At 48.5% G+C, this 12,500-nt stretch overlaps 1 protein-coding gene across 2 annotated transcripts in view; it reads right to left on the minus strand.

The window, feature by feature from the left end:
* The window catches only part of LOC122261814 (cystinosin homolog), a 21,202-nt gene that overhangs the window by 8,307 nt on the left and 395 nt on the right, over nucleotides 1-12,500 (minus strand). The window contains exons 2-3 of one of the 2 annotated variants that reach the window (XM_086530365.1): nucleotides 8,605-8,701; nucleotides 6,395-6,577 (exon numbers count right to left, since the gene is read on the minus strand). In XM_086530365.1, the coding sequence (XP_086386491.1) occupies nucleotides 6,395-6,577; nucleotides 8,605-8,701 (280 nt within the window). Of the gene's footprint in view, nucleotides 1-6,394; nucleotides 6,578-8,604; nucleotides 8,705-12,500 lie in introns of both variants that reach the window. The other variant, XM_086530364.1, reaches the window with a different exon arrangement.

A 12,500-nucleotide genomic window follows, 5' to 3' on the forward strand; every position in this document is an offset into this window, starting at 1 on the left:
ATGTCGCAATGCCTTTAATTAACACTTGTTTCCATCGTTGGGTTAGGTGATCGAGTGACTGGTGTACTTTTCCCATTTGAATTCGATGTCATGTTTTTTTGGACACACACACACACACACACACACACACACACACACACACACACACACACACACACACACACACACACACACACACACACACACACACACACACACACACACACACACACACACACACACGCACTCACACGGACGCCCGAGACATCCTGTCACACATCCAAAGAGATTACACAACTGTTGTATAAACTCTGAATTCAAAATCAAAACAAACGATCTTAAGGTAAGAGGAGGTGCGGGGCTGAATATTTTCGCCATCTAAGCAGTCTAATCCCATACCTGCGCATATATTCAATTAGATAAACAGGAACTAATCCCTGATTAGGAAGCTTATGATACTAAAGGGACTTACACACTGAGGTAACAAACAAGAAGGCTGTGACTCACGGCATGTTTACATAAAATGTTGAACTCGCGTCTGGGAGATTAAGCGATCTCTGTGGCCACCCCAGACGGGACGGAGGCTGTCATCTCTTTAAGATGACCTCATTTCGAGACGTGTGTAAACATGAGAGAAATGTGTCAGACGAACACACCCACATCTCCCTCATTAAATTACACCCTCACCCCGTCCCTTACCCCCACCCTCACCCTCACCCTCCCTCCTCCTCCTCCCCCTCCCCCACACCCCCCTTTGACTATTAGATAAGCGGGAGCCATAGCATGTCGATCACACTTCCGACAGCTATTATTTTGTCTGTGACATGATAGACATGATTGTGCAGATGGAGGAATGCGCAGTTGCATGCTCGGTGATTAAGGTCCTGGCTTGAGGTGAAATGAAGGACAATGCGGAAAAGGAAGATGAGGAAGGGGGGGGAGGAGAAGAAGAAGAAGAGGAAGAAGACGGAGAAGAAGAAGAAGAAGAAGAGAAGGAGGAGAAGGAGAAGAAAAAGAAGAAGAAGAAAAGAAGGAGATGAAGGAAAAGAAGAAGAAGAAGGAGAAAGAATAATAAAAATAACAATAAGAGGAAGAGAAGGAGCAACACAACAGAGGCACTTATCTCTACCAGAAATCCTTCTTGGAAGTTGAAGCCAAAAGAAACCTCCAAAGGAAAAAAATGAAACCCTCTTTCGCCAGACGATTGCTGTAACACGGCGCTACAGAAACACGTGAAAGAATACTTGATAAGAAATAGCTCAATTAGATAATGTCAGCCCTTTCAATTGCTTGATGCATTTCTGTCTTTATTCAGACAAAAGGAATTCGTAGCAATCTTCTGCTTGGCCAATTCATACGCTTTGTGCAAGATTTCTTTCTTTCGCTCGCTCTGTCTCCTCCTCTGTCTCTCTCTATCTATATCTATCTACTCTTGCCCCCCTCTCCTTCTCTATCTATCTGTTTATCTATCTATACTTATATCTCTATTTCTCTATCTCTACTTATATCTCTATTTATCTATCTCTACTTATATCTCTATTTATCTATCTCTACTTATATCTCTATTTATCTATCTCTACCTATATCTATAATTATCTATCGCTACTTATATCACTTATCATCTTTCTCTACTTATATCTTTATTTATCTGTCTCTACATATATCTCTATTTATCTATCTCTACTTATATCTCTATTTATCTGTCTCTACTTATATCTCTAATTATCTATCTTTACATATATCTCTAATTATCTATCTCTACTCACATCTCTCTCTCTCTATATATATCTCCCTATCTCTCTCTCCTCTCCTACTATCTCGTAAACACAGATAACATCAGACAGACAACAAGATGTCCATAGCTCTAAGAAGACACCTGTCAAAATAAAAAAAATATCAAAGAAAAAAAAATGAAAGAAAAAAAAGTAAAGTACGAACAATACAAGATTACAGATAACCAAACTGATCGAAAACAAACATTGAAATCACTTAAATCAACAAACAGATTGTCACAATACCAATAGCGTTTTATAAGCGTTTAAATACCTAATCATAATCCCAATAATATTTACGACTGGAACTCAGGGTCTTGTGAGTACTGATAGCCCACAAGGTGTGAAGTCATCACCTTATTAGTGATGAAGTGTTCGGATATTCCCGCTAATAATTGATAACTAGGACTGATAACATCACCATAATAAGATACTGTAAGTGATATCTGGAGTAAAGTTCAAGAAGGACTTAGTACTTAGGCAGGACTTATTTTCTTCGTATTAAGGCGGCAAGGAGTCGAAAACCTACACGTGAATCGAGCTTTAGGAAAATTCTTCTTCTATCATGTTAAGTGGCTGAGGATAAAGGGGGGGGGAGGGAGGAGGAGGAGGGTCATTTCAGGGGGAGGGAGGGAGGGGGCAGGAATAGGAGGGTCAGTACAGAGGGAGGGAGGGAGGGGGCAGGAATAGGAGGGTCAGTACAGAGGGAGGGAGGGGGCAGGAATAGGAGGGTCAGTACAGGGGGAGGGAGGGAGGGGGCAGGAATAGGAGGGTCAGTACAGGGGGAAGGAGGGAGGGGGCAGGAATAGGAGGGTCAGTACAGGGGGAGGGAGGGAGGGGGCAGGAATAGGAGGGTCAGTACAGGGGGAGGGAGGGAGGGGGCAGGAATAGGAGGGTCAGTACAGGGGGAGGGAGGGAGGGGGCAGGAATAGGAGGGGCAGTTCAGGGGGAGGGAGGGAGGGGGTATAGCATTACAATCTTTTCTGGGTCTTATTTAGACGTCTGGGTTGCGTCCTGGCTTCGTCTCATCCAGGTCTCCTTTCTAAAGGTCACAAAGAACGGGCGTGCGTGGGAGGGGGAGGAGGAGGAGGAGGAGCAGGAGGAGGAGGAGGAGGAGGAGGAGGAGGAGGAGGAGGAGGAGGAGGAGGAGGAGGAGGAGAAGGAGAAGGAGGAGGAGTAGGAGTAGGAGGAGGAGAAGGAGAAGGAGAAGGAGAAGGAGAAGGAGAAGGAGAAGGAGGAGGAGGAGAAGGAGAAGGAGAAGGAGAAGGAGGAGGAGGAGAAGGAGAAGGAGGAGAAGAAGGAAAAGGAGAAGGAGGAGGAGGAGGAGAAGGAGGAGGAAGAGAAACAGAAGGGGAAAATGCGAAGGAGGAAGAGGAGAAAAAGGAAAATGTTCACTTTACACTCGTCACTTTCGCCCTCATTACTCCCCCTCTCTGAATGTCTGTGAATCGACTTGTCGTGACCTGTATCTTTCCCTCTAGCTTTCTCTCTCTTTCTCTTTCTCTTTCTCTCTCTCTCTCTCTCTCTCTCTCTCTCTCTCTCTCTCTCTCTCTCTCCCTCTCCCTCTCCCTCTCCCTCTCCCTCTCTCCCTCTCCCTCTCCCCCTCCTCCCCTCTCCCTCTCCCTCTCCCTCCTCCTCCTTCCCCTCTCCCTTCCCCTCCCTCTCTTTCTCCCCCCCCTCCCCCCTCCCTCTCCCTCCCTCTCCCTCCTCTCCCCTTCCCCCTCTCCCTCTCCCTCTCTCCTCCCCCTCTTCTCCCCTCTCCCTCTCCCTCCCCTCTCCCCTTCCTCCTCCCCTTTCCTTTCCCTCCTCTCCCTCTCCCACTCTCCCTCTCTCTCTCCCTTCTCCCCCCATCCCCCTCCCTCTCCCTCTCCCACTCCCTCCCTCCCTCCCTCCCTCTCCCTACCCCTCCCCCCCTTCTCTCCCTCTCCCTCTCCCTCCCCTCCCCCTCCCCTCTCCCGCTCCCTATCCCTCTCCCCTTCCCCCTCCCTCACCCTCTCCCCCTCCCTCTCCCTCTCCCTCTCCCTCTCCCTCTCCCTCTCCCTCTCCCTCTCTCCCTCTCCCTTCCCCCTACCTCCCTCACCCTCTCCCACTCCCTCTCCCTCTCCCTCTCCCTATCCCTCTCTCCCTCTCCCTTCCCCGTACCTCCCTCTCCCTCTTCCTTTCTCTGCAGCAATTAAACTCATTCCCTCCCCGCCCTTGTGTCTCCACTCCTTTGCGACCATCGGTTAAGCGGGAGCCTCAGCTTGGCAGATGACACTTCCGACAGCTATGATTCTGTCGATGACATGATTGTGCAGATGGGAGAATGTGCAATTGCATGCTCGGTGATTAAGGTGGAGGAGGAAGAGGGGGAGGAGGGGGAGGAGTGGGAGGAGTGTGAGGAGGAGGAGGAGGAGTGGGAAGAGTGGGAGGAGGAGGAGGAGGGGAAAGAGAAAAAGGAGGAGGAAAACTGAAGCAATCTAACACTAGTAACATCGCATTATATACATACATACATACACACATACACATACATACACACACACACACACACACACACACACACACACACACACACACACACACACACACACACACACACACACACACACACACACACACACACACACACGCACGCGCGCGCGCACACACACACACACACACACACACACACACACACACACACACACACACACACACACACACACACACACACACACACACACACACACACGTGTGTATATATATATATATGTATGTATATATATGTGCATATATATATATAATATATATATATATATATATATATATATATATATATATATACATACAACCCTCGTCCGATGGTATTTTCCCATTGATTTCTCCTTCATCGCCTGAGCAAATGCTACCAAATAATTGTCACGACCACTTTATCTTTTAAATTCATGCAACTGTCTGAAGAAAGTCTATCCACATTCTGATAGTTTTGACGAGTACGATTCTAGCAACGACCTTGAGACTTTCAAACGATTGTAGTTAGTTGTGATAATATCAGCGTCCTGAGGTGATGTGTCTGGAGGAGGAATCTGCTTTAGTCTCCCCTATCAAAACCTTCGAGACAGTAAGGCCCATCTATATTCCTGGTATCCCAGTACCAGGATGTACCCGATCCCGATTCTGGTATCTATTCCATATATATATATATTTTTTTTTTTTTTTTTTAAATATATAATCATTAGAAGGCTACTGATGTATTATCTCCTTGTTTATTACATGCTAGACGTTGTTATTATTGAAAATAGGAAATGTACTCGAAGCAGCGAAATAAAACAGTGTATGTGACACGTCCCCTGCTAGAATTTCATCAAAGAAATACATATTATAAAAACAAAACAAAAAAACAAGTATCATATTGTTTTTTGATTGCCCTTGTCCTACTCCTGCCGCCCTGCTCATGTTGAAAAGTTGCTCCACTCCTTTTAATTAGATGATCTTTGCAATTGAGGCCATAGAGTAGGAAACCAGTTTGCTCATTAAACTGGCCTGGCCATGTGTTATCGTAATTTAGAATAAGGTTGTCTAAGATAAGGGTCTACATGATATTAAATCACTGATGTTGTGCGTACAAGACCTTTGGGTATTTACGTACTTTGAATTCCTTACATATCACCATGGGAGATAATAACATCACATAAGGCTGTTACATATCACATTCAGAATCAGACTTATGTAGTGTCTGATTGCGTTTGATTAGCAAGGACGGAGATAGAGGGATGTATTCGGATATTCACAAAATCCTATTTGAACAAACGTTAAATTATTTCCGTGAATATAAACTAATATATATTGACTTTTGACTTACCAGCGAGCTCCTCTGCTTATACCCACTCCCCCTCATCTCTCTCCCTCTCTCTTCTTTCCCCTCTTTTCTCTCTCTTAACTCCCTCTCTCTTCTTTCCCCTCCTTTCTCCCTCTCTCACCTCTCCCCTCTTTCTCTCTCTCTCGCCTTTCCCCCTTTCTCCCTATCTCGCCACTCCCTTTTTTTCTCTCACTCTCCCCTCTCCTCCCCTCTCCCTCTCTTTTTTCCCTCTATCTCTCCTCTCCCTCCCCCTCTCTCTCTTCTCTTTCTCGTTCTCTCTCTCCTCCCCCCTACTTTCTCTCTCTTTCCCCAACTCTCTCTATCCTCCCCCTCCTGTATCTCCCCTTTCTCTCCCCTCTCCCCCACTCTCTCTGTCATCACCCCAGTAACCTCTCCCCTCCCCCCTTCCTCGCTTTTCTCTTTCTCTCCCCCAACCCCCCTCTCTCTCCCTCCCCTCCTCTCTCTCTCCCTCTACCCCCCCCCCCTCTCTCCCTCTCCTTCTCTCTCTCTCTCTCCTTCTCTCTCCCTCTCTCTCTCCTCTCTCTCTCTCTCTCTCTCTCTCTCTCTCTCTCTCTCTCTCTCTCTCTCTCTCTCTCTCTCTCCCCCTCTCTCTCTCTCTCCCTCTCCCCCCCCTCTCTCTCTCTCTCCCCCCCCCCCCCTCTCTCTCTCTCTCCCCCCTCTCTCTCTCCCCCCCCCCCTCTCTCTCTCTCTCTCTCTCTCTCTCTCTCTCTCTCTCTCTCTCTCTCTCTCTCTCTCTCTCTCTCTCTCTCTCTCTCTCTCTCTCTCTCCCTCCCTCTCCCCCCCCCCAATCTGTCTCTCTCACCTGACGATCCCCGGTGGAAAGGTGTTTACGCGCAGCACCGTCTTCCCAACGGTGGTGGAGTTGATAAGGACGTTCCACGCCGTTCCATTTCCGGCGCCGCACACCTCGGCCGCCTCCAGTTCCTCCGTCAGCTGTTTGGGTTCGGAGGTGATGGTCACGTTGATGCATCGTGTGATCTCGCCACTGTAGGGGAGGGGGCGAGGGGGGATGGGGGGGGGAGAGAAAAACAAGACACTTATTAGCGTCATTTCTAAAGATCCCTCCGAACCCCGAACCTGGAATCCCGAACCCTGAATTCCGAACCCTGAATCCCGAACCCCGAACCCCGAACCCCAAACCCCGAACCCCGGACCCCAAACCCCGAACCCTGAAACCCGAACCCCGAACCCCAAACCTTGAACCCCGAACCCCAAAACCCAAACCCTGAAACCCGAACCCCGAACCCCAAACCCTGAAACCCGAACCCCAAACCCTGAAACCCGAACCCTGAATCCCGAACCCCAAACCCCGAACCCCAAACCCTGAACCCTGAACCCCAAACCCTGAAACCCGAACCCCAAACCCCAAACCCTGAAACCCGAACCCTGAATCCTAAACCCCGAACCCCAAACCCTGAAACCCGAACCCCGAACCCCAAACCCTGAAACCCGAACCCCGAACCCCAAACCCTGAAACCCGAACCCTGAATCCCGAACCCCGAACCCCAAAACCTGAACCCTGAACCCCAAACCCTGAAACCCGAACCCCAAACCCTGAAACCCGAACCCCGAATCCTAAACCCCGAACCCCAAACCCTGAAACCCGAACCCCGAACCCCAAACCCTGAACCCCAAACCCTGAAACCCGAACCCCAAACCCTGAAACCCGAACCCCGAATCCTAAACCCCGAACCCCAAACCCTGAAACCCGAACCCCGAACCCCAAACCCTGAACCCCAAACCCTGAAACCCGAACCCTGAATCCCGAATCCCAAACCCTGAACCCCGAACCCCGAACCCCAAACCCTGAAACCCGAACCCCAAACCCCGAACCCTGAACCCTGAACCCCGAACCCCAAACCCCGAACCCAGAACCCTGAATCCCGGACCCCGAACCCTAAACCCCGAACCCAGAACCCTGAATCCCGGACCCCGAACCCCGAACCCTAAACCCCGAACCCCAAACCCTGAAACCCGAACCCCGAACCCCAAACCCCGAACCCCAAACCCTGAAACCCGAACCCCGAACCCTGAATCCCGAATCCCAAACCCTGAACCCCGAACCCCAAACCCTGAAACCCGAACCCCAAACCCCGAACCCTAAACCCTGAACCCTGAACCCCGAACCCCAAACCCCGAACCCAGAACCCTGAATCCCGGACCCCGAACCCTAAACCCCGAACCCTGAATCCCGGACCCCGAACCCCGAACCCTAAACCTATGAACCCCGAACCCCAAAACCCAAACCCCGAACCCTAAACCCTAAACCCCGAACCCCAAATCCCGGACCCCGAACCCCGAACCCAGAACCCAGAACCCTGAATCCCGGACCCCGAACCCTGAATCCCGGACCCCGAACCCCGAACCCTAAACCTATGAACCCCGAACCCCAAAACCCAAACCCCGAACCCTAAACCCTGAACCCCGAACCCCAAATCCCGGACCCCGAACCCCAAACCCCGAACCCTGAATCCCGAACCCCGAACCCCAAACCCTGACACCCAAACCTCGAACCCCGAACCCAGAACCCTGAATCCCGGACCCCGAACCCCGAATCCTAAACCCTGAACCCCAAACCCTGAACCCCAAAGCCGAACCCCAAACCCCAAACCCTGAACCCCAAACCCCGAACCCAGAACCCTGAATCCCGGACCCCGAACCCCGAACCCCGAATCCTAAACCCCAAACCCCGAACCCCAAAGCCGAACCCCAAACCCCGGACCCTGAACCCCAAACCCCGAACCCAGAACCCTGAATCCCGGACCCCGAACCCCGAACCCCGAACCCTAAACCCTGAACCCCGAACCCCAAACCCCAAACCCCGAACCCCGAACCCTGAACCCCGGACCCCGAACCCCAAACCCTGAACCCCAACCCCGAACCCTAAACCCCGAACCCAAAACCCGAACCCCAAACCCCGAACCCCGAACCCCGAACCCCAAACCAAGGACCCAGAATCCCGCAAAAAAAAAACATTGCCCTCAGAAGGAGCGCCATGTTGTAGCGCCTCACCTGAGTGTCAGGAGGAGCAGCGCAGATTCTCCGCGCACGATTTCCAAGTCTTTCGGTGTCATGCTCAGAGAAGCAGAAGGTTCGGCTGAAGTGGCACCTGCTGGACGAAGAAAACGTTAAGAATCGAGGCTGAAGTTCAAAGAGACGATTAGCGTAATTATGATTTTATTGTCAGAGGGATGCCTGTGATGGTAGATAGCACCTGTTTGTAAGATATCGTCGTGATTAGTCTGAGAGAGAGGGATGGGGGGGGGGAGAGGGAGATGGAGAGAGAGAGAGAGAGAGAGAGAGAGAGAGAGAGAGAGAGAGAGAGAGAGAGAGAGAGAGAGAGAGAGAGAAGGATAGAGAATGAAATAGAGAACGAGAGGAACAGAGAGAGAGAGAGAAAGATATATATATATATATATATATATATATATATATATATATAGAGAGAGAGAGAGAGAGAGAGAGAGAGAAAAGGATAGAGAATGAAATAGAGAACGAGAGAAACAGAGAGAGAGAGAAATAGAGAGAGAGAAAGAGAGATAGAGAGAGAGAAAGAGAGAGAGAGAGAGAAAGAGAGAGAGAGAGAGAGAGAGAGAGAGAGAGAGAGAGAGAGAGAGAGAGAGAGAGAGAGAGAGAGAGAGGGAAAGAGAAAGAAAAAAAAAGAGAAAAAAATATAAAGAGAGAAAAAGAGAGAGAGAGAGAGAGATTCAGTCATGGTAAGTAAGGTCTGTTTCGCCAACGTGATATCAGGCTTTAACAAGAGGTTCCCCACGCGCAAGAAAGCGCCAGAGACCAGGATGCGGGACGACCACGTCAGTCACGCTTATCGCGGCAGAGATCATTCTTACGTGCACTCTCCCTCGGGTCTTTATCGCTCCGTGTTATGTGTCATTCTTCCACCTCTCCTCCGTCTATCTTTATTTCCCTCTCCTTCGGGTCTTTATCGCTCCGTGTTATGTGTCATTCTTCCACCTCTCCTCCGTCTATCTTTATTTCCCTCTCCCTCGGGTCTTTATCGCTCCGTGTTACACTTCCACCTCTCCTCCGTCTATCTTTATTTTCCTCTCCCTCGGGTCTTTATCGCTCCGTGTTACACTTCCACCTCTCCTCATTCTATCTTTATCTTCCTATTCCCGCTCCTATTCGAGTTCTTTGTTCTCTCCCTCGTTCCCTATTCTTCAAAATCATTCTACGGATACCTCCCTCCCAATATCGGTTGATTTTGCTAGCATTGCAAGCAATCGCAACCGTAGTTATTTCTCTTGCAATAGCTTCTAGAACGTTCTTTCGAGGCAAATGAACCAAACAGCTTCCACTATCATTATAGATTAAAAAATCATGAAAAAAGAGGAAAAAATGGATAACATATAATCAATTATCAGGAAAGAAAAATTCATTATTACGAAAGAAAAATACATTGACTCGTTCTGATAAAAAGGCCTTAACTGATATGATGTGAAGTGGGTTATTAACGCCAATCATTTAGGGCGAAATACAGGCAGGATGTTTATTAATGTATTGGTAATGAATATGATATTGATGGTGGTAATGGTGGTGGTGGTAGTGGTAATGATGGTGGTAATGGTGGTGATGATGGTGGTGGTGGTAATGATGGTGATGGTGAAGATGGTTATTACGTTGGTGATAATTGTCCTGATGGTGGTGATAATAATGAGGGTAATAACTGGGTTATAATAATGATAATAATAACAATGGTGGTGATGATGATGATAATGCCAATAACAATAATGATAAAAGTGATGCTTATGATAATAACGATTATAAATATATACTATAATTATACTATAATAGTCATTATCATCATCATCATCATTAGTTGTTGAAGTATTAACTCTATAATAACACTAAATTATTACTGATCATAAAAAAATAAAAGCAATAATGATGATAACAATGTTAATCATAATTTTGAAGAAAGAAAAGGATAATGATTATAATTGACATCCTTAATATCATTATACTGACGATGTAATAACGATATTATGAAAATGACAATTCCCATTTTTATTATCGCTTTCTGAGTGTTATCGTTACCACTATTATCACCTTGCCTATTATCATTATCTCTATTATCATTACGGTTACTTATAACTACCACTATTATTATTATCAACATCATTATCATTACTATCCCTTTCTTATCAGGACCATTGTTTGTATTAATGCTGATGTTATCATTATGATACTTATTATTACAATCGTCGTTATCATTATTATCATTACAACAACTATTTTCATCACTTTTATCCTCGGCATCATAAGTAGCGTTAACATACCTTGATGTCATATAAAAGGAGCGAATTCAAGCGCTGATAAATTCAACTGATTAAAAAGTGAAAAAAACAACAACAGGTCAATGAGTCGACTGCACACCAAAAGGAGCTTAGAGAGAGGAAACAAAATAAACACCCTTATTTTCGCTACACTCTCTCTCCTCCCCCCTCTTATATCTCCTCTTTCTCTACTCTCTCCCTCACTCTCTCTCTCTCCTCCCCTCTCCTGTATCTCCTCTTTCTCTCTCTCCACCCCCCCCCTGCCAACCTTCTTCTCTACTCTCTCCCTCACTCTCTCTCTCTCCTCCCCTCTCCTGTATCTCCTCTTTCTCTCTCTCCTCCCCCCCCTCCTGTATCTCCTCTTTCTCTCCCCTCTCCCCCACTCTCTCTCTCCTCCCCCCTCTCCTGTATCTCCTCTTTCTCTCCCCTCTCCCCCACTCTCTCTCCTCCCCCCTCCTGTATCTCCTCTTTCTCTCCCCTCTCCCCCCCTCTCTCTCTCCTCCCCCCTCTCCTGTATCTCCTCTTTTTCTCTCTCCTTTCCCCCACTCTCTCTCTCTCCTCCCCCCTCCTGTATCTCCTCTTTCTCTCCCCTCTCCCCCACTCTCTCTCTCCTCCCCCCTCCGTATCTCCTCTTTCTCTCCCCTCTCCCCCCCTCTCTCTCTCCTCCCCCCTCTCCTGTATCTCCTCTTTCTCTCCCCTCTCCCCACTCTCTCTCTCTCTTCCCCCCTCCTGTATCTCCTCTTTCTCTCTCTCCTCCCCCCCCTCCTGTATCTCCTCTTTCTCTCCCCTCTCCCTCACTCTCTCTCTCTCCTCCCCCCTCCTGTATCTCCTCTTTCTCTCCCCTCTCCCTCACTCTCTCTCTCACCTCCCCCCTCCGTGTCTCCTCTTTCTCTCCCCTCTCCCCCACTCTCTCTCTCTCTCCTCCCCCTCTCCTGTATCTCCTCTTTCTCTCCCCTCTCCCCCACTCTCTCTCTCCTCCCCCTCCGTATCTCCTCTTTCTCTCCCCTCTCCCCCACTCTCTCTCTCCTCCCCCTCCGTATCTCCTCTTTCTCTCCCCTCTCCCCCACTCTCTCTCTCTCTCCTCCCCCCTCTCCTGTATCTCCTCTTTCTCTCCCCTCTCCCCCACTCTCTCTCTCCTCCCCCTCCGTATCTCCTCTTTCTCTCCCCTCTCCCCCACTCTCTCTCCTCCCCCCTCCTGTATCTCCTCTTTCTCTCCCCTCTCCCCCACTCTCTCTCTCCTCCCCCCTCCGTATCTCCTCTTTCTCTCCCCTCTCCCCCCCTCTCTCTCTCTCCTCCTTCTCTCCCCTCTCCCCCACTCTCTCTCTCCTCCCCCTCCGTATCTCCTCTTTCTCTCCCCTCTCCCCCACTCTCTCTATCTTTGCAAGCACAATGACAGTTGAAGACGCTCTCTGTTGCACAATTAGTCAGCTTCCTTTCCTCTTCGACCTTTTAATTAACTGAATCAGAAATCTTCGTTCGTTTTTTTTTCTCTCTCTCTTTTACTGATACGGACTCCCGGCACTCCCTCTCGTTGACGAAAAGAGATGGGAAAAAAATAAAGATAAAATACAAGAAAGATAAAATACAAGATAGATAAACACAACCTTGAGCATT

This window comes from Penaeus japonicus, unplaced genomic scaffold, assembly GCF_977035675.1.
Source record: "Penaeus japonicus unplaced genomic scaffold, GWHDUDI00000001_assembly GWHDUDI00000033, whole genome shotgun sequence".
Classification (NCBI taxonomy): domain Eukaryota; kingdom Metazoa; phylum Arthropoda; class Malacostraca; order Decapoda; family Penaeidae; genus Penaeus; species Penaeus japonicus.